Genomic DNA, 22,826 nt, shown 5'->3' with positions numbered 1-22,826 from the left:
AGAGATTTTTGTGTTTGGGGCTCCACAGCCCAGAGTGGGTGATTGTTTCTTGTTTTCAATCTGTGAGACAGTGCCCACACAATCAAGAATCAATGGATTCTTGCCATTTTTTTCCTCCCCTCTCTACTTGCATGGGGCTAGTTTAAACCACACAAGTTTTGCTTCACAGCTTGGGAAATGAAGGGTGCACACAAGCGGTGTGTGCTGCTGAGTGGTGGCTGTTAAATCTCTACCAAAGAATTCACCAGTTTTCCTCAATGGCTGTTTTTTTAATTTTTTTTTTTTTTAATGGCAAAATGGAAAGGAGGCAGCAAAGTATCAAACTCTCCCCTCTAATCACAGGATCAGTTTTCCTTAATGTGGATCGAACTGGCTTTGCAGCCAACATGAACACTCACTCAGGCTCCAGATGCCACACTTTGGGTGACCATCAGGATCACCCTCTGAACAAATATGAAAATGTAATACCCTCTAACAGAGCTAGAAAAAAATGAGGGCAATGTGGATAAATTTTTTTAAATCTGTGGAAAAAAAAGGTAACTTTATATCATTGCTGCTGGGAAATTGTGTACACTCACTCACAACCGCTTACTCAGCTTCCAAATTTCCAAGAAATTCTTGGAAGTCCCAAGACTTCACATATTTATGCCTGGGATGCAGATACTTATTGTTCATGACTTATTATCTGCTAATGATTTGACAGAATAGGTACACATTTATTATGCCAACCTGCAAAAACACCAAGCATATTTGGTTTGCTTATATTAATAACTGAATCAATAAATATTCCCTTTATAGAGTGTTATAAGTAAAGCCCATATTTTTTAAGAGTTTATCAATAAACAGCCAGATTTTCTCCCATGGAAACTGTGTGCAGTTCAGCTCTGGTTAAAATCAACTAGAGGGCCTCTAAAGTCACTTAGTCAAAAAAATTATAGATAAGTTTTTTCACTCAGATCATTCAGGACTGCAAACTTGAGTGGATAAAAAAGAACCTGACAGCGCTTCCTCAATGAGAAATCTACCCATGTCATATTTTTTTTTCCTATGTGAAAAGAAAAAAATAAACAAAGGGAAGGTTGCTTTTTTAATAGACAACACCAGTTTGAGCTGTCCTCCACTCCACCCAGATGTTTTGCATTACTGTACTCCTTGCATCATGCATGCAATGTGCTATCTCCTTTGTCCTCCTTCTGCTTCAAGACATGAGGCAGATTTTCCTAATAAAATTCATGAACATATTAGCAGCAAGAAAGCAAATTATCTCACCAACAGCTGCTCGTTTTTTTTTTCCTTAATCAATTCCTCCTACATTGAAAAACATGCATGAAGTTGATTTTGAAAGGACTTTGCAGAGATACTATATTTTTCACTATTTATTTCTTTTATGCTTTTACTGTACAGCATTTTCTTCCTCTTCTTTTCCACCATGGTTTAAACAAGGATTCAAAATAATGGAGCAATATTTAAACTTACTAATTTTTCAAAGAAATCAAACTGCACAACTTGAGACATGGTTTAACTTTGCAGCTACCAGATAAGGATTTTAGTATGTGCTACTTAACTGATAATAATTTTGGGGTGTATTAGTGTACTTTATGGAGGAAAAATGTTTCTTTTTAAAATTATATGTATTATAATTTATACAGATACTTTTTCAACATTACCAGATCTACCCATGTACCTGACTTGAAGCACCTGAGCAGTTTTTCTGCACTCAGAAATATTGTTTATCTGTTTACCTTTAGGTATGTACCTAAGATCCTGGAAGAACATACACCCTATAGACAGAGATTGTTTTGAGTCATTGCTAACACCCAGAACAACAAAAAATTGGTTTAAGTTGGAACAAAAGCTGGAAAAAGTGAATTCTTTCTGTGAATTACTGCCAAAATAAATTATTACAAAATATAAGTAATGTTGAGGCACTCAAAATTAATTTTTGAAATCTTCAAGCCCAATTTGAGCACAATGCCTATGCAGAGAGCTGTTTTGCTTAATTTTTACATATTTTTATACGTTAAGTTTCTTCTTGGTGTCTGTTCCTTCCCTGCTACCAACCCTGGCAGAGAGGACACTCCTGAATGTTCCCTTGAGTCCAAAAGTTTTGCCAGCTGGAGTTTAAATTACTGGCAGAACCTTCCAAGCTGAACAAGTCGAAGATTAAGAACAGATTAAAAAAAAAGTTAAAAAAAAATCAGTGCTCCGATTGAAAAACCTGTGATTATGGCACTGATCCAGTACCTGCTCATTCACGCCTTTCCAGAAGCAGTGGTGCCCAGGGGATGTGGGATTTTGTTCATAAATAATGAGACTTTTGGTAGCAGAATTCAAAATCTGACGGTGCAGCTGTAAGAATTTCCCTGTAACTCCAGGTGTAGACTCCCACTTACCTACACTCTGTTTCAACGTCGAAATCAAAAGCCAGATATAGGGAGAAAAATATGAAAATCTAAATGTAGCATCTGCTCCTGCTTACAAAGCATGTGCCGTATCAGAGAAAACCAATGGAATTTTTCAAAAAACCAGAAATTTGAAAGCTATCAGTCTGTCTTATTTGCAAGAAAAACTTAAAATGAAAAGCTTTGCATCCTCTTCACACCACTGCCCAAGGTCTTTTGTTCCAGCTAACAGCAGAGGCAGCAGCTCTTTTAGCTCAGTGAACACAAACACTCTTAAGTAAAACCACTCGCTATTTCATAACTTCTGAAGTCAGATGGTTGAAGGGGGAAAGATACGTTATGTTATCTCCTGGTTTCCCCACATGCCAGCTTAGTTCGGTGAACAAATTATAACCTGCCAATCTATCCACAAAAGAACAATAGGAAAAAAGCATTTCTCTTTCCACATTATTATGAAACTGCCAAAGAGACAAAAAAAATTAAAAAAAAAAAACCAGCAAGCCTCTTTAGTCAGCTCTTCCTAATTAAATGTGTAACCCAGCACCAAATTAAAGCAATAATCTTTGCTTTGTGACCACAAAAAACAATTGAAGAACAAAAAGGGCCAAGATTGTCACTTGGGTAAGAACTGACAGCAGAATTCTTGCTGCTTTGCTCCTCCCACTTGATGTGAAAGGAGGGAAATCACCCCGGTGTGTGGCATGGGAGATACCCAGGCCCCACAGCAGTAACGGAGCAAAGGTGACAAAGAACAAAATCAATTCGTCTTTTCTGCATTTCAACACTTGGAGGAGTGGATCTTCCACTCCTTCACACTGTTGCTCCTGATCCTATCCTTGTTACCTGACCCAGCCAGCGACCTGAGGCAATGAAAGGAAATGCCTCCAGCTGTATCTTCTTCTCTTTCCTCTCTCCCTCTGGCCACAGTGTTTGCACTTAGGGGTTGTTCTTAAAGCACCCAGTTTCAAATCGCTCAGGTAAATGCAAGTTCACTTGCTCTGGCAAAAGAAGCATCTCCTCCCCACGCTTCACTTCCTGGTGCTGCAAACAGCTGCTCCACGTACATCAGTCAGGTTGATAAATCAGGTTCTTTCTGCTCCCACTTTACGCAGCACTTAAAAGTTTGAGCTGCACGCAGCCACCACGTCCTTCCCCTCCTTCTCAGGGTGAGATACTGCTGAGATGTACAGCACAGGCTGATTTGGACTGAGTTGAGATCCTCTTGCAGTTTTCAGCGTGGTCTGACTGAGCTCTCAAAACCCTGAGGCAGAGTGGGGTGAGGAAGCTGCAGGGAGCTGTTGGTGTGTGCAGCCTCTGCGGTGTGTGCTTGTCACCATGAGCCCAGCAGAGAGAGGCAGGGATTTATTACAGCCACACCTGGTCCAAGAAATTACTGGGGATCTCTGCAGCTGTGCAGGTCTTGATAAACTGCATACCCGAGAGAAGCACAGAAATCTACCTTCCTAGGAAAATACAGCTGTTGTCTGGGGGTAATCTCTTTGCACAGCTTCACCTCCACAGAGAGGCAGCCTGAACAGAGCCAGCAGCCCTGCGCATCCTGTGGTCAGTGCCCTGACCTTGGGATCCTCTCCTGCCCAAAGGCATTTGCTCATTCTGGTACTGGACTGTGAAATGGTGGAGCACACTGTCCGTATTGTGCCCAGCACTGTACTGTGCTTCTTCTGAGATAAATTTATTTTGGGGGGGGTTTTTCCCCCTTCAGATTGGCAATCTTGCTCCTCGGGCGTCACCACGCCCTATGTCTTCATTATTCTGTGTCCATTCCCAAACTGATCAGAAATCCACAGATCTCCCATAGCACAGCCCCTGACATCAGGCTGGAAATAATTCCCTCATCCAGGAAATAGCTGGGACATGCAGCTACTGACGGTTGCTGTGGAGAAGGACAGAGCTGCCCAGCTATTCAAGGTTTTCCAAGCTAAGTCACATGCAGCAGAAGGGGAAGACAACGTTTCTCCTGCCAGCTTTTGAGCTGTGCCTAAAAGTCTTTATCCTTCCTGCTGCTGGACAAGAGGAGCACTGTGGATGTTTCCTGAGGCTGAGCCTGCAATCATGGTAGCTCATGCTGTAGGATGCCTCAAAACTCTGGGAAGGTCATAATTTCCTCTATTTCTTCTGTGAAATCGTGCTCTGATTTTGAGCTTTAGATGGATGAAGCATCAAAGCAAGAGGCCTTCAGTCCCAAACAGTGGCGGACTTGGATCCGCTCTTCATGGGGCTGTATTGAAGCAATCAAAGCAGTGTGGACTCCACTCCCGAAGAGCACACATAGCAACACCATCCCAGGACTGGAATTTTCCAATTTCCAGCTAAAATTAAATCACAATGCCAAACCAAAGTGGTATAACCAAGGAGAAGCAATAAAGGTGCACGAAACAAAGTCAAAATGAGAGAGGAAAATGGGGAAGAGAACGGACAAATCCAGAGTGAAACGGTCAACACGTGTTTTGAGTCAAGTAAAAAATGTTTTGCTGAAAGATTCGCCAAAATCAATACAGGTCTACAAAAGAATTCAGCTTTAATAAATCAGTGTTTCTCAGCAAAAAGGGGATTTATGCTTCAAAAATTGAACCACCTCTGTGTACGAAGCTCATCAAGTTCAGCTTTGTCACAGGTATGTAAGTTAAAAACATGCATTCATTTTGATTAGTGCATTTCTGGAGTGCAGTTTGTTCTACAGATGCTGGGGGATGAAAAGGCCCATCCAAAGCCAGCTGAAGTCTGTGACAAGATTTCTACAAAATCCAGTGAATTACGCCTGGAGAAACTGGGAGGCTGAAGTACGGGATTAAATAAATCCCCTCCACCTCCCCGCAAGAACCAATTATTAAATATGTATCTATTAAAAAGGATATTTTAATGATAAAATCCTTTAATCTCTTGTAAATTAGCATAAGTGCCCAGCAACAGCTGTTCAATTTTTTTTTTCCAAATTTAAACATGTTAATATAAGTCCTATATGTTAACAATGCTAACACTTGAAAAACTTTCCCTCTGATGACAGCCTCCAAGGAGCTGCAAGTACTTAATCATGTGTCTAATCTGAAGCCTCTTCAGGCCCCAGCAGATACATGATTAGGTATCTCTCAGAGACAAAAAAAAAAAAGAAGAAAAAAAAAGAAATAAAAGGTCTGGCAAAAGCCTTGGAGGGATGAAATGAAACACGCAGATAATGTTTCAGAAACTTAGACCCATGTGGTTTCTGAAGAGTGAAAAGCACTTGTGATCAAAGGGGAGAAAGTTTCAGAGGTTTTTTACAAGACTTTTTGATTTTAAATCATGTACTATTAGTCTGGCCCTCTCTTATTTTCATAAAGTCAAAACACTTCATACAATGTAATTTTGTAACCAGAACACTGCTGAAGTTAAAATCCTGAACTTAACTGTACTTTAAAAGTTGTCCAGGTTGGCTGCTGTACTGAAACTAGTGAATATCAATTTTAAATTGAATTTACTCCCTGAGTTTTTCATGTATTTCAATAAATACGATTTCTCTTTAAAAGCAAACAAAATGCTCAAAAATATGGATTGAGGTTTCTTTAAACCACAAATTAAAATTAATATTTTGGGATTTTCCACCAGAGAGACTAATAATCACGAAATAGGAGTGAGGAGCCTGAGCAGGGATGAAGAAGGAGATATCCCCTTTCCTAAAGGTACAACTTGTCTTTGTGACGACTGAAACAGCTGCCTGGTTTGGCACAGACCTGCTGTGGTGTGCACAGACCTGCACAGACCTCCTATGCATGCCCAGGTGAGTGTGAGACACACAGTGAGGGCTTGGGGTTACACCCAGAGCCCATGTCTTGGGCAGGACACTTTTGTCGTGGTAATTGCTGTGTGAAAGCTTCATGTCAACCCCAAAGCTGTCAGAGCTGGGGGACAGTGGATTTTGTGACAGGCTGCAACTTTGGAACAGAGATAATGGGAAGTTTCAGAAGAAAGGTGATTTGAAACAAAGGGCTTAAATTCAAGCCTTCTGCTCTCATGCAGTGTCATTTTTTTTATCCTCTCCCTTTTCCTGCCCCAAAGAAGGGACTGGCTCCAAGGCCCCAGTGGGAGAGAGTGACTCACTCTAAAGCCACTGCATCAGGCAGCTGCTTGAGATGTGGAGAACCAAGATGCTGGGCCGGGAGTCTCATTAGTCACCACTTGGATAAATCTTTTAGCAAAAGCAGTGAGGAGTCACAGCTGGTTCCTGTGAGATCCCAAGCACCTTCTGAGAGGCAGAAAGAGCTATCAGTAACTTCTGAAATGTGCAGCAGACAGGCACCCTGAAGAAGAGTACAGCATGACACCCCTGCATTTCACTACAAAAAAGCAGATGTATCTGTCAAAACCTGAGTCCTCTAGCTAGCAGTGTTTAATTAATTCTGATATTCTGTTGTTTGTAATTGAAAGTGCTAGAGAGCTGCTCAGTCTCTACCATATTGTTTTGGTTCTGTTTAGTCTTATTTTCTCTTGTAAAAGGTTTGATAGTCCTGGACTGTCTATTCCTGGGTTGCAAAGTGATGAAATATTTATTCTTTATATACCAAGGGCAGGACTTTGCAGGAAAACCCTTTATATAAAAGGCAACAATCCAACACCTATCGAAGTCACTTTTAGAACAAATGGTATGTTACCACAAATTGTGCTAACTAAAACTTCTGGAAAGAACATTGTAAAGGCACATCTTGCTTGAAAGCGGCAAAATTCACAAAAACAAACAGCAGGTTGGAATTTGTCCTAACTAAAGACTAGCTTACAGGCAAAATGTTCAGTTCTTACCCCAGTCTTTTAGAGGGACATATGAAATACACCCTCATTAAAGCCTTTTTTATCCACAACACTTTAAACAGGTCATAAACAATTTGGAGTAGGAACAGAAGGAGTGATATGACAAAACGCTGCTCTGCAGATTAGAGCACAGGCTCCTGAACTTAAGTCATTTTCCTGTAAGCAGTTCCATTAGGACTATTTCCACATGCAAAGTTTTGGAACATCATACCCACAAACTATAAAGGAAAATTAAAACAACAAACCAACAGTGTCTGAGAGCAGCCAAACCATAATGTTGCAGCAGATGTCCGGATTTGTTCTCAAAGAGTAAGATTTGCTCATAAAAGGGTCTTCAGTGCCTGAGCTTGAAAGATCTGCAGCTGCAGTAGGTTCACCATCCACAAAAATAGGGACAGTACAAACTGCACATTTCAAGCAGTTCTGAGTTACAGACACTGGACTGAGTTCAAAAAAAACTAAATATTCATAGTTAATGACCAAGTTCTGAACTCTTTTAACTCAACACAACATTAATGTCAGTTGTGCTATTTGCAACAAGGAACTTCCTTGGACAGAGAGGCCTGCAGGGAAATTGTTGAGCTGTCCAGCCCTGCTGTGCTCCCAAGAAGGCTGCAACTCTCAGGGAAGCAAGATATTCATCTGGGCAGGATATTCATCTGGTGAACCTTTTGGGACAACAGGAACCTGTGCAAGGAGAGATTGCACCATAATAACAGAGCCAGGCAGCTGGCACTGAAGATAGATGAGGTTACAGGGGAATGCTTGACCCCAAAGAAAGCTGACAGGTGTGGAGGACATCTGGTTTAGATTGGTGAAGTCTACCATGTGAATGTGGCAAGTGCTTGAAGTGCCTGCGAAAATGCCAGGAGGGAAACAAGCAGCAGTAAGAAAGGCAATGTAGACTACCCAGTGGCCCATGAAACACTGAGTAAGAAAGAGAAAGAATATGATGGGACAATGTGCGTGGGATCCAGAGATAGCTCCCAAATTACTGGAATATAAGAGACCTGAAAGTGGCCAGCCTTGTACACAGCCTGTAAACAGCTTCTCCTTCTGCCGTCACTGGAGATAGAACATCCATCATTCACCTTTAGGACATTTCTTCTGTTCTTATCACAGAACCACAGAATCTGTGATTTTGGAAGGGACCTCTGAAGACCATCTAGTCCAGCCCCCTGCCAAGGCAGAGTCACCTGGAGAAGGTGACATGTCCAGGTGAGCTTTGAATGTCTGCCTTGTGTCCACTGACATGATGCAAAGATACCAAGGTGCGCTCAGGCGCCAAAATACAGAGCACTCACAGGCTCACGGTGACTGTGGGTGTGTAAAAACACTGCTGAGGCTGAAATCTTACCTTGGAACTCTGCCTGTCTTCATCTGCCAATGTTATTTTAAGACATTCGGTTTAGCTTTTAAAAACCCGCGCGCTGCAAGAACCGAAACAAGACGCGCGTCAAAGAAACCGCGTCTCGCGGCAAGCATGCTGGAAATCACAACCGAGAAAAAAAAATAAATGCTTACGTTCGTAGCAGTAGGCATCAAACTTGCTATCGGGGTAAGGGAAGCCTGTCTGGTTCTCATAGCGATACAGGGTTCTCACCCCAAGCAGACCCCCGCCGCACTGGGGCCGCGCCACGGAGGCCGGGTACCGGACGCTGCCGTCCGCCAGCCACCCGTAGTCACACTGGTCAAAGCCGTTCCTCCAGGCCACGTAGAGGTTCCCCACGGAAGCCAGGACACCGCCTCGCTCCTCGCACAGCTCCCTAGCTTCCTCGAAGGTGAACTTCTCGGGGGCTGTGACGTGGACCACTTCATCTGGAGGAGGAAACAAAGAAAAATGACAAAGGCTGAGTAGCACGTTCCACCATAAATCAATCCAGATCAGTTCTGACCCCCCCAGAGTCCTGCAAGGTTGGGGCTTTTTCCCAAAACATGAGTATTTATTTTCCTTAAAAAGAAATATAATCAGATAGCTGTAAACCAAATGTTCCAGGCTTGATTTGAAAGTTAAATTGTCACAAAGCATAAGCATTTATAAGCGAACCTTATGCCATGAAGTACACTGTGGCTGGACACTGAGTCCCTTCCTTGGTCTCTAGCAGAGATAACAGCAGCCTGGAGGCTCCCCTATGACCCCTGTTAGAGTAGATTTTGCAGCTCAGTGGAACCAATTAAATCCAGTCCATCAGAATTTACTTTTTCCATAAAGCAAATCTTCTACTTCTGCAAGTCTCCTACCTGGCCCTTTTAGGCATCACTAGAATCTCACTTTGAACACCCAAACAGTAGGAAATATTCTTCACTGGCTGCTCTAGAGCAGCTTCTAATGTCAGACTTCCATCAGTCTTCATCTTGCCCCATGTGGAAACAAAGGTGAGGAAATGCACAAGACATGTTGCATGCACAAAGCCCTCTTTGTGTGGAGAAGCTGAATTAGTCTAGAATGTTGATAGTATAGTTCAGCTTCCAAGGAATAACAGTTTGTAAGTAATAGCCATCCAGCTGGAAACTAAAACAAAGCAAATAGCACATCTAATATTTTGCTTCTAAGGTAAATCACCATTTTGCAGTTGTCTTGGTTGCCTTATTCACCCAAACACTCAAGAAAATCAAGCCTCTCATGTTCATGTCCTGGGAATGAAGCAGTAAACTGACCCTTTTCCAGTTTTTGCCTAGACTTCTGGTGAAACCAACCAGACCTAAAACAAGCGTGCAGCACAAATTCAAAATATTTGTTGCAAGACAGGGACTCCCTCTCTCAGCCACAGCAGGCCAGAACACAACAGCCACTGTTGCAGGAAAGCACTGCTTTTCCACGCTGGCCATGCAATCTGTCTCACCCCTGCACAGGTCTGAAGGGAACACAGACCCCGAGCAGTTTCATTCACATCAATATTACGCTTGTTTGGGGACTGAAAGGCACGCAAGTGTGAAAGGGGGCAAGGTGCCAGCTTTCTTTTTCCTCCTAGGTAGAGGCTCTGATTTGTTATTACAGCTGTAGCACCAATCCCATAGCGTGACTTTCTTTACACACGTTCTGTGGAGCTCCCAGCTTGGAGGCAGAGGGACAGAGGGTGTCTATTGGAGAGGGACAGATAAGGGAAGCAAAGAGCTGTTCACTCTCAGAATGCTTCATTCAGCTCTTCAGACCACACAGAAAACGAGCAATTTTTGTTACATCCTTCTGCATCTGCCTGGCAGCTCTGGTGTCATGTCCAGCACAGAGTGATGGATGAAAGTTACCCCACGGTTCTGTCCCAAAAGCAACACCATCAAACAGGTGGAGCAGCAAAGAAAGGCCTCTCCAGAGCAGCCCTCTCTGCTCTGAGGACTGTTCACTGACCCTGTCACAGCAGCCATGATGTATATGAAAATTAGTAGCTAAAATGCAATTTAATTGCAATTATATACCAGATATCAGTCCAGTTAGATGATGAAGTGAAGAAGAACAAGGCATTGTCAGGATTTCTGGAAATAAAAATGGATCAAAAACTAACCCCACACCATTCCCTCTGAGAGAAACTTACAGAATACACAAGAAAATGGGTAAACGGTGCAAGATTACTAGAAAAGCAATCTTTCCATCAAGTGATTTGGATCACTGGCTCCAAATGGAGCTTGTACAAAACATCATTAAAGTTAGTGCTGTTTATTCCTCTGAGCAGTCATCTGCACTCAGTTAAGGCAGAGAAACTTAGTGAGGGGTTATGTCTTGGTGTAAGATTTCAAAATGCAGGGTTCTTCTTTAAGAGAGGTCACTTTGCAGAGAACTGACTTATCCAAGCTATACTTTCTAGGCAGAAGTCTGCCTCAAATTTGCCTTGGAGTATGCCTGTATCTGCAATAGTGATAATCCTGCATACTTAAAAGATGGGTGTCATAGCTTTCTCTGTATTGAATACGTTCTGCTGACCCCACATGGGCTTATTTTGTTTGTCTCTTAAATTCAGCTATGGTCATACAGACACCATCTTTGTCACAGGTTGTTTTACCAAAAAAAAGGAGAAAAAAAAAAATTAAACTCGCCACATATTTAAGGAAGAACACATCTTAACCAAAACAATCCAATAGGTGAAATCCAAAGAATTTGCCACCTAATTGGTGTATTCAATACCTTGTCACAATAACCTCACAAGGAAGGCAAAAAGGTAGCAGAGAAATCAGCAAAACTCCGTCATACACCAAGAAAATGCATATTTATTTCAGGAATGCTAGGGATAAGATAAAGGGCAAAGATGTTAAAACATGTCATCTTGTGATTGCTCTAGTTAGAGAGCATTTTTCTATGATTCCACAATTCTTATTTTTAAAAAATCGAGTAATGGGCAAAAGTCAGATGTCAAATAGCAGTAATTTACTCTAGGAGCTACGACTCCTCAATTTGTCTCTCCAGTTTGAAAATATATTAAAATTTTGTGTGATTAAATGTGCACTTAATGTGCATAATAATTGTTGGGATGAAATGTGAAAAACAAAGAAAGAGTTTAATAAAGGCCTTGCTTGATACATAAATCCAGAAACACTTTAAAAAGTTAAAAAGTTTGTTCTGCAATCTTCGAATAACACCTTACAAAAAAAAAAAAAAAAGAAAGAAAGGTTTTTTCCTAGGGTTTCTTGAGACATTCACTTCCAGCATGTGACTGAAACATCCTGACTCCTTCAAAGTATCAAAGAGAAAAGGACTTGAGCCTTGCACAGAATTTTCCTCTAAAAACCAAGAAAATTCTGCAGTTAATGAAATGTATTCAATCCATGCAGTCTCTACAATTTACTCCTGTTTTTGAAAGCACAGCGGTTTCCATATTTAACAGGAGGACTGATCCCGCCACGGTCTTACAGTGTTTTTATTATGATGACTGGAAGCACCTCAATTTACCAGCCAAAACACTGAAAACAAGGAAATTAAGAGGGAAAACTCATCTGCTCGACAAACACATGACATAGCCACCAACACCAGGCAGGGCAAATTCAATTCTGCGTGTGTTGAACAGCCACGTGCAATGTTTTTATAGCTGGAGCACACCCTGAGCAACTCAGCAATATTGTGCAGGCAAAGCCCAGGGCTTAGGCCAGCAGATGAAGAAAAACTGGTCCTGCTGTACCAGGGGGGTGGGGTGCAGAACGTGACAGTGTTTAGGCTGCAGACAATAATGTAATGTGTGTTATTGCTGGCTCCTGTTCCAAACCAAGCTTCAGGCTGATGGAGCAGCCTCAGCGGTCACAGCACTCCAAGAATCCCCAGGATATTCCTCTTACACGTGTTTGTTTTGCTTGGTCAAAAGGGACACCTGATGAAAGTCATGCTTTTTTCCATCTCTTTCCAAAATATCTGGGCAGATGAAGAAGTCAGGTTTTTCTCTTGAAGACAAAAGCTGATTCGCCTACAATCCCTGAGGAAAAGGTTTAAGATTTACAAGACTTATCAGCTGATTTTATAGGAAGTTTAATTGCTTTGGTTCTCTTCTGAGGAGATGTCTCAGTGAGCTGGGCATGTTGGTAGATGTGAATGTCATTAATCACACATCTGAAAAACAAGGTGGGAAGAAGGGCAGGCTAGAACCAAAGCCAGGGGCCAGCACACCACCTGTGTTGTCTGGGGCAGACATAAAGGATCTGGATCCAAGCCCTCCAGCACAAACAGAACCAGCAACTTCTTTTTCTGCAGATGAAAACACGGAGGAAAGTTAAGGGGTTGGTGGACTGCTGCTTCCTAGAGGAGATCTTTGAGCCTGACTATGTGGCACTCTCATCCCAGAGCAGAGCATCATCCCACAACCTCACACGCCACTGAGCCAGGCAGAGTAAACGTCCCCTGCGCCTGGCAGGTGAAGGGATCACGTGCAAGTCTGTGACAGAAGTTTTACAGTGGTCTCAATGATTCTCCCAAACTCCAGAGAAGCTTAGGAGGGTATCTCCTTCTGAGTGCTTTTTGCACATCTGCTTTTAACCAACTGCTGTGGATGGTACTGGCCAAGTACCTGTGCCATGTCCTTCTTGTTACCCAGTTCATGTGAGGGAATGACAAATACTCAGGTTTGTGATATTTTCAGTCTTTTCCCCCATTTTGCTCTCTAAGACAATCCAGAGCCTTCATGAGAATATGGTTTAAGGGTGAACATGGGGGTGGTGCTGGGTTGATGGTTGGACTTGATGACCTCAAAAGTCTTGCCCAGCCTTAATGATCAATGATTCTGTGATTATTACTGTCCCATCTGGAATTTGGTGAGTTTTACCTTGTGGTTGGGTGCTCAGATTGTACAACCTTCACTGTCATCTAAAGCCAGACATCAGAAAATGCAGAGGGATATTAAATACACAACAAGCTAATCATTCCCCACAGGAGGAAATGCTTAACTCTCACAAGCTTTAAATAAAAACAAGACAAAAAAGTTCCAGTGCCTTTTTGTTTTAGCTCCTCGGTGGTGTTTTTGTTTAAGGAGAAGAAAAACTATCTCCCACTAAGGATTTGGCACTTCCTTTTTTTTTTTTTTTTTTTTTTTTTTTGAGCATAATGTGCCTGTGCTGAACTCCAGACCTGTTGGTTTGTTTGTTTCTGAGAGATGGAACCCACCACGTTCATCAAGCAGAGATGTCCTTTGGGAGTGTTAGAGCTCCTGGGTTCTGTGACTACAGCTGCAGATAAGGATTCTCTGGGTCAGATATGAAAATTGGCTAAAAGTGACAAAATGCCATCTTTTCTGATGTTATACAGAGCATTCTAAGGGCATTTTCTCACCTGCACCTGTAACCTGTAGTGACTGCTCCACATAACAGGTTAGCCACAGCCACGTGGTTGGCAAGTCAAAGGCATGAGACACTGCCTCCACGACTTTCTTTTCCTCAGAAATGTGGAATCTGTTCAAAACTTCATTCCTAGGACACAGTCAAGTGTGCAAGTAAGAAGGAATGCCATCATCACTTTGAGAACTAAAGCCTTGTGTCTTCAGGACCAAGAACTTCCATGTCCCCCTCCTCTCTTTCTGTGCTGTTCAGGGCTGGTTCTCTGACATACCAGGGTAATAAAGAGGTGTCTTTAACAAAGTCACTAATTACCAAAACCACTCTGCAGGGCTGGGAAACCACAAGCATCTAAGCAGCTTGGTTCAACTTTAAAGCAGGAGGCTGCACAAGATGAAGAAGTCATTTTCTCTTGCACGTCAGAACAAGTCAGTCGATTCCTTTTGATGCACAGCAGAAATTATTTAACTAAACTCTCCTGGATGTCTTGAGTCTGTTCTGTGCAAACCCATTGGCTGAACAGGAATCCTCTCAAGAGCTTAACCCTGCGTGATGTCACCAAATCCAAGGCTGGATCAGTGTCCAATATAATGGAAAGGCTCGTAATTCTACCACAGGCCCTGAACTAGACAAAAAAGCTGCTTTTCTCTGTGTCCCCATTTTGAAACCTCTTCTAGTTGTTGCTCCAGAATCAGAACAGACTCCAGAGAAGATCTGTAGCTGCCCAAAACACAGAAGCAACTTCTCACCTGAGGCCACATTTTAGACTCTGACTCCTTTAATTATGACCATCATTCCCACAGAAATTTCCATGACAATAGCAAAACCGCATGAGAGTAGGTGGAAAGTATTCAAAGGACATCTGGTTTTGGTTTTTATCCTTCTTGCCTGCGCTCACTGTGGGGGGGGAGATGGCAGGCTGTATAATCTTCCCCACAGACCCCCCAAAAATAACTCTGTTAGCGTGAGTGCCCCATCAGCACATGGCAGAGGCTTGTCAGGCATACGTGCGTTCTGAGGGGGTCTGGCCAGGAGACAATCCTGATGGGGTGGTTTGTGCTTTGGCTCAGCACAGGCCCTCACTCCACCAGTGGGCTTTGGTGAGCGTTTTATCTCCATCTCTAGCACCACAGCGCTGTCAAACTAACCACACACTCCTTATCTGAAGAATTCAAGCTCCCTCTCCCCCACCACCCACCTCCATCCAAGGGATTATTCCACAGGAGACACCCCTTCAGCTGGTGGTGTTAAGAGATCCTCACCCGAACCTTTGCAGCACAATCTCTTTAAATTAAACTCTTTAATAGTAAATCATCTCCTGCAGTTAAAAGTATCCTAAATGTTTCTGTTAGTGCTTGGTACACTGAAATATGAGATGAAATATGAGGAATGTAAAACAGTTTGTAATAAGAGACCATGCCCAGTACCTTTCAAATGATACTTTGACTCCAGGCTCTCATTTTTTTCTCTAGGAGCTCAGAAATTTTCAATCCTTCCCATAGTTATTCTTCTGTCTGTCGCAGCAAAACTCATACTATTTAAATTAGAATTGTGCTGTCTTTAATCTCTCTGGCTTTCCTCAGAACAAGGAAATGGTAAGAGTTAGCCTAGAGAACTGGTTTCAATTTAGGCTAATAGTTTGTGATTTAAGGAGAAATCCATGCCTCTGGCTAACTTCCTGATTCCATACGGCCAAAAAGGAGTAAAATTGAGATGGAGCTGCTCCTACAAATCCTCAGTGCAAATACCCAAATTAGTACTGCAAATTCAATGCACATTTATTTTAAAATGTATTGCAAAGAATTCCCACCACCATTTATGGCCTTCTGGGGTAACACACCAATAGCAGCCAACAGACCAATAACTGTTCAATGACTTCCATGGTGACATCCTCGCTATAGCCCAAATTTTGATATCATTAGTCAGGCACCAGCTTGTGCCATGAATAGTCATTCCACTGACACAGACCCTCCAAATAAGGCCCTCTTTAGTGCAAGCAAAGTCTAATAGATTTGGCACTGAATCAGAGCAGGGTACAGAAATGAGCTTTAAAACTCACATGGAAAAAGTTGTATTTAAGCACACCCTAAGCACCATGGATTCATTTTGCTTGGAATTAAGTTATAAGCTAAGAGTCAAACCTTGCAGGGTCAACCTTTGGTAGACAGGACCATCAGAAATTTGGCAGAATCTTAATTCTTGAACTATGAGTTTTCTACCAATACAGCAACCTAGTTTAGTTCAACTTTCCCATAACTCCATTGATGTTCTGTCTAAATTTCCATCTTCCGTGCATGAGTTGTTCTGAAGTATAAACTCACAGATGCTGTGTATCTACTAACAAGCTCCTCCTCATTTAAAACTAACCTCTGTCCCAACAAAAACTGCTCCTGTTACACAGACAAAGCCACCTTGGCTCCTCAGCCCCACCTGAAAAAGGAAAGTCTGGCTCAGAGGCTCAAGTTTTTGTGGAGGCACTGAGGAATAATTTATCCTGCACTACACCATGATGTGGCACTCTCTTCCTAGCATGCGCCTGTTTCTCCTCATCCAAACTGAGTAAGTTAACTTCTCTGCATGTCAGCAGAACATAGCTATACTGTTTCTATTTCTTATATCCATAAACTGCTTCTGGAGGCCACTCCTGATCATTTGAAAACTTCTGAGAGAATGAGAAAAAATAAAATCTCTCTCACACACACAAACCAACAAACAAACCAACCAACCAACCAAAAATACCCAAAAAAGAGAGCCCCAACCAAACAAAACAAAACCAAAAACAACAATAAAAGGGGAAAAAAACAGTTGGGGAGTGTCTTTGGCTAACTATTATAATAATAATCTGGCATTAAACTTGTTCACTATAATGAATGCAATATAATGAACCAAATCTCTATAATACTGTGCTGTAGCTTACATATTCATTAAAATCTGGGTGTTCCATGTGCAAGCAGATCACCACAGTCCAGCTGATAGGCCACAGTGCATATGTTTAAACAGATCATCACCCACAGCAATAGGACAGGAGTGCAGATGCATGCAGAGAGGGAAACCAAGTCATAAATCTTGGTAAATTAAATTTTATAACAAAGAAGAACCAATTAATGTCCATGACAAATTGAGGACCTGTGCATTTTCACCCATGAGGACTGCACGGTCACTGCAACCTCTTTGAACCACACAGCAGTCTGGTTCCAGGTTGCTCCAAGCACAGACCATCAACCTCAGTGAAAAATGCTGCAGTTTTGACTTGTTCTAAGATTTATTTTTGAAAGTTTAGTGAGAACTTTTGACCCTGAGAAATCACTGTCTCACACACACCCAGGATAAGCTTCTCTGTATTAGTTACACTTCTCTGTTCTTAAAGAAGGAAAGGAACAAGGGATTGTTCTTCACCCAGGAATGATGCAGATTGGCTTTTTGACCAAAACTTCTTTTTATAAGCTAGGAAAAACACAAACTGAATTTAAAAGCCTTGATTTAGAGGTGATTCAGAATCCAATCCCATCAAGGACTGATGGAGGATCAAATGTCATGAATTGCAGATGTTCACAGCTGCTGCTCACTCACGGATATAAATGGGACATGACTAAAATTTAGACAATGAAAAGCACTAAAGAAAATTCTGTCACTTAATTTTCAAATTCAACTTTCAAGTTCTCAAGCTTATATATTTTCTGGAGGCTTTGCAATACCTGTGTTGCTTGTATTGTAAAAATCTCCAAGTTGTCTAGGACACATCTTCAGCTACTAAAAATAAAACACTTACAGATTTCAGTGACTAAAATCTCTGTAAGTCACCAGCAGGACAAAAATTTGCATGACCCAATCTATAGCTTATCTAAAACAGATTACAAAAAACACTGAGCACCTGCATTTTGCAGTAGCTTTTTAAAAATATATGTGCACTTACAAAGTCAGGCTTGCTCAGAGCCAAGGCTGATTTACTGTTTTGCTGACTGCAAGAGCACTAAATTAAACGTGTAACAGCCAAGGGTCATCCCTGAAGATGTTTAATTCGGAATTACCAGGGGTTTTTTTAGAAAGGAACAGTGGAATGGAGTAAAAACCTGTCAAACAGAAGCAGTGTGACACACTGAGGGCACCGTAGTAAGTGGAAAATGTACTTTAGTCCTGGTTGCAAAGTATTTCTGTAATAATTTTACTAAACAAGATCCAGAAGCAACATTTTTTTTTCTTGTTTGTTTCTTTCTGAATCTGAGATGACCCCTTATTGAAAAGATATTATTAACCATATATGGCAATTCAATATCTGTCTAATTTTATGTCATGGACATATAAAAAGACTTAATTACACACTTTATGAACTATAATACAGTTAGCAATACACTGTATCTATCTTTGTATATACTTATATATAGCATATATAGTTTCTCAAACATTAAATGCATTTCTTTGAAAATACTTTTATATAACATTCAAAAAATAAGACTCTTCAACAGCAACTTTTGTGAGATCTCCTGCACTAACTATAGGCAGCTTTAACCCTGACTGCCTCTTTGCAGACTCCACACTGTCCTTTAATTAAGACCTGAAAGACCACAAACTGTAGGTTCCCTCCATCCGGCAGTCCCCTTCAGATTCAGGGCAGCCAAAACTTATTTTAAATGGAATTTCCTATTTCTCTGCTCTTCCACATTAGGCTCCCCAGTCACTTCTTAGGTCTTGCAGTGCCCTTTCAGGCGTTGCAGGCCCATCTCACCTTCCATGCGCTCCACGTAGCAATAAACATCGTAAGTCTCGTTGGGGAAGCGCCGCCCATATGTCCTGACTCCTTTCTTTCCCATTTTATCTCCAAAGCAGCCAACTCGTGGATGTCTAATTGGATACCTGGAAAGGCAGACAGCAGTTTAAACCTGCGCAGCCAAGGCACGCAAATTTTGGGGAAAAGCGTGAAACCTTTTGAACCTTTTCAAACCTTTTGAAACGCTCACCTGACAGTCTGGTCAGACACCCAGCCAGCATCACACTGCTCAAACCCATCCTCGTAGGCTGCCTTCAGCTGCTCCGGGCTGGCCATGACGGCGCCGTTGTCCCGACAGGTCTGGTGGGCTTGTGTGAAATTCAGGGTGTACCGGCTGGTGGCGGCTCGGTAGTGGAACACGACACCTGCGAAGGCAAAAGCCCCCCGTTAGTGGCACATTTTGCATCATTTCTGCAGCCATCACCGCTCTGTAGCCTTACCCAGGTGTGGTCACAATGCTGAAAACAAGTGGGTAGAACGAAAAAGAATATAAAAAGGTGAGAGATGTTACGGTACCAATGATGCTCCCCCTCTAGTGGCTGCTGCCGGTAATGACAAAATACCCCCCAAAAAGTGCTTTTTGGAGCAGATTTGTTAATCAGTGACGGGCCTGTTGTGTGTTCCTATGCATTAAAGATTGCTACAAATATAGCATTTATCAATAGATGGCTTTTGGTCAATTTTTCATAGCCATGTTTTTGTGCACGCGCTGCAAGTGGTACAAACAAAACAAAGCGTGCTTTTATTTGGGGTTCTTCTGGTTCTGAAAAGGACCTTGACAATTTCAGCAGTTTCTGGAGCATGTCAGACCTTTGGAGAGGGAACCCTGGAGTGAAGATGGTTTTGTTTAAAACAGGATCTGTCTAGAAGCCACCTTCTATTTTCTACACACACACAATTCCCAACTGAATTTGACAACAGCTAGAACAAACCATAAAGGGCACTGAAGTGGCAGAAAACAGCCATTCCACCTTGCAAAATCATTTCCCCCTATTACCACTGTCTTTTACAGTTTAGCATCAAAGGCATGTCTCTTGCAATACCTCACTTACTGTACTCTAAAATCCTCAGAAGCATTTCAACACCATAAAACATCCAGAGAATGGAAACAAAACAAAAAACCCCTAAACCATAAAATGTTCGTTTTTCCTGATGGTTTTACTGGAGTACTTCATGATGAGGAAACAACATACTGTAGCACAGTTTGGGAAAACGGTGATATTGCAGCAATAATTAATTTTACAATGAGTCTTTGCTGTTAGAGAAAGTCTGCTAATTTACAAGCAAATAGAAATACAGGTCACTTAGAAGATTGTTGATGCAAGATGTTCTAATGTATTTAGAAAACTTTTTCTCATGAAAACAAATCCAGTAAAATTTTGCCAGTCATTAAAAATCTACATATAGCCAATAAGTAGAAAATAGACATTTTTCTTCTTGTCGTGATTCACTAAGAAATCAATAGAGAAAATATTATCTGAAAATTACTCAGCCATCAGACATCATTTTTTAATCAAATCTACTTGCAGAGACACAGGAAATAAAAGAGGAAAGGCCAGGAATCCCCATATTTCATAGGCAGTCACCAGCTGCAGCCACTAACTGGAAGCTTGCAGACCACGAGCATCCCCATAAAATACCTTTCAGATCTGACAAAACCCATCAGAAACAGCTTCTTCCAGGCAACAGCGTGATTTCAGCTTCAAATGGATCCAAGTGTTGTTTGGCAACAGTGGCAAGTGAAGAATACACCCCGGAAAATTATGGCTGTGTTTGTATCACTGCATTAGATTTTCCAGGTGCCTGAAATTCAGCCATTAAGGGTGTTAAATTGTTAGGTTATTTCACTGCATTATTTGGCCCTGGCCCCACAACACCGTTCCAAACAATTTCTGGGTGGATTTCAAGAACAAGCAGAGAACAGGGACAGCTTCCAAAGGGCATCTTCATCCTGTGCTGAGAGCCAAAGGAGCGTTTCAGTGTGGATGGGGGACACCCTGCTCCACACAGCCTCACTGCTAAACTACCCCACAACACAGAGCTAGGCAGCATCGGCATTTAAACCTTAAAATAGCAAAAAAATATTACCTGGAGATTTCTATTTTTTTAACATTCAGTATGCATAGAAGTATTTATTTTAATATATTCAGAATTTAGTAACAGTGGTTGACACTGTGAGCAGAACACCTGCTGGTATAAATGAGCATTGCTATATCAGTAGTACTGCAGTAAATAAAAACACGAGTTCAGGTGGCCTGCTTGGTGTTCTGGATCTAGACTTTAAAAATGGGCAAAAGAGCTCACAGCAGGAGCAGATAAAATATTTTTTCATATCTATAAGCCCATAATAATATCCACAAGCTGGGCATCTAGCTTTACTGTATGTTATTTTTGAACATATTTTAACATTTTAAAACTTTTCTTTGATAACATTGGTGTTTCTGTAATAAAGCATGTTTGATGCTGAGTCAGAAATGCCCAGGTATATGAAGCAATTTGTGGATTCAGTTAATTGCTTTAATCCGAATTTAAATGTGTTTTGTACGAATTTGAATTGTCTCTTTTTTAAACATTTTTTTCCAAGATTGCTTCAGTGATGCTGTATGACTTCAAACTGGGCACAAGAGTTTCTGCTTCTCAGTACAGTCACTAAAAGGTTTGCTGCCTCAGAGGGGATGGCAACATATTTCTCTAAAGTTGATTTTTTTTTTTTTTAAAGCTTCGGGCTGCTTAAGCATAAGAGTGCATTTCCCACAACCAGCTATTTCACTTCTCATTCCTTCCCTTTTTTTCCATGTTGGAAGCACCCCTGCCCTTCCCACCGTGCCAGACCCGTGTGATACCTGAACAAGGCAGGACTAAAGAGTTAATATCCCAGCCAATTTAAAGTGGATTTCGCGGAGGCAAAGAGGAGCCTTCGGTCATTCGTAAATCCTGGAAAGGAACTCGGGGAATGCTTTGTTCTCCTCGCCCAGATCCACAAGGTAAACTTCACCTATTCTCAGAGCTGGAGGCTCCTCCGTTTCCAGTGAGGAGCTAATGGACATGAAAGAGCCTCCGAGATGAATGGGAAGGAGGACGTCACTATGCATAAACCTGTGCAACAGCTGCAATAATTAGAAGACCCCCTGGGGCTAAGGAGATTAAAGTGCAGGACTTTCATTGTTTCACTTAGACGGAGAGAGGGGCAAAACCCATTGTCCCGGTCTTTGCACTTTTAAAACATTTGTAAAGGATTTCCCCCCTTCTTCACCCCCCCCCCCCCCCCCCCTTTGTCTATTTCCTCCCCGAAAGAAAAGGCAAGAAAGGAGTTGTCCTAGGAACAAATAAAGCGACTGGAAGACTGGAAAACAGACCAGGGCAGTATAATGCTGTCAGCGAACATCTGGCAAACAAAGTCAGTGTAATTACAGGAAGGAGTAGCAGCAAGAGAGAGCACTCACAGGAAAGCAATTTGTAGCATCCAAAACTCACTTCTGTCAGAGCAAGGGTGAACGTCTTTTAGTCGTTTGTCTCATGCCTTAGGCCGGAAAATAAGAATGTAAAGGGTTTAACTTTTAACTAACAAGAGTTTCCACGGGTAAGGGCCGGGTTCTCTGGTTACACCCCTTTGGGTTGCAACTTTGCCATGTATCATGCATCAAAACCCTGCGGAACTGCAGGGGAAGCTAGTTTATTAGCTCCTGGTATGGATAGTAAATTATAGCTCACTTTCACCAGTCAGCTCACGCTGCTGCCACATGCAGTGTTGGATGTGGCAGCATAAAGCCTGAATCTCAGAAGTCGCCTCACACAGCAGAGAATGTCTAAAGAGAAAGAATATTGTGATGGCAGTGCTGGTTATCCTGTTAATTTTTGTCTTCAGACCTTGGGCACTGTGGTGCAGACCCCCGAAATAACCCCCAGCCCACTGCCAGAGCTACCACACAGTTCAGATCCTCCCCGTCCTTAGTGCAGAAGGCAATTTACACTACAAACACACCCAAAAAAACACAGGTTACAGGACTGTGTGAAAGGAAGGAAAAGGGCAGCATTTACAGTTCTCCGGGTGAATAATTAATAAATAAATTTCTCTCTGGCATCCTTTGGTGGCCGCTGCCAATTGTGCTCTTCCCTTG

The 22,826-nt window shown here is 42.0% G+C and overlaps 1 protein-coding gene across 3 annotated transcripts in view; it reads right to left on the bottom strand.

Moving 5' to 3' along the window:
- The window catches only part of VCAN (versican), a 98,876-nt gene that overhangs the window by 56,339 nt on the left and 19,711 nt on the right, over nt 1-22,826 (bottom strand). For all 3 annotated transcript variants that reach the window (XM_032095551.1, XM_032095552.1, XM_032095553.1), the window contains exons 4-6: nt 18,899-19,073; nt 18,667-18,794; nt 8,727-9,020 (exon numbers count right to left, since the gene is read on the bottom strand). In XM_032095551.1, coding sequence (XP_031951442.1) covers nt 8,727-9,020; nt 18,667-18,794; nt 18,899-19,073 — 597 coding nt within the window. The remainder of the gene's footprint in view (nt 1-8,726; nt 9,021-18,666; nt 18,795-18,898; nt 19,074-22,826) is intronic.

This window comes from Corvus moneduloides, chromosome Z, assembly GCF_009650955.1.
Source record: "Corvus moneduloides isolate bCorMon1 chromosome Z, bCorMon1.pri, whole genome shotgun sequence".
Taxonomy (NCBI): domain Eukaryota; kingdom Metazoa; phylum Chordata; class Aves; order Passeriformes; family Corvidae; genus Corvus; species Corvus moneduloides.
The sequence above is the reverse complement of the archived record's forward strand: the minus strand, read 5'-3'. Positions and strand labels throughout refer to the sequence as shown.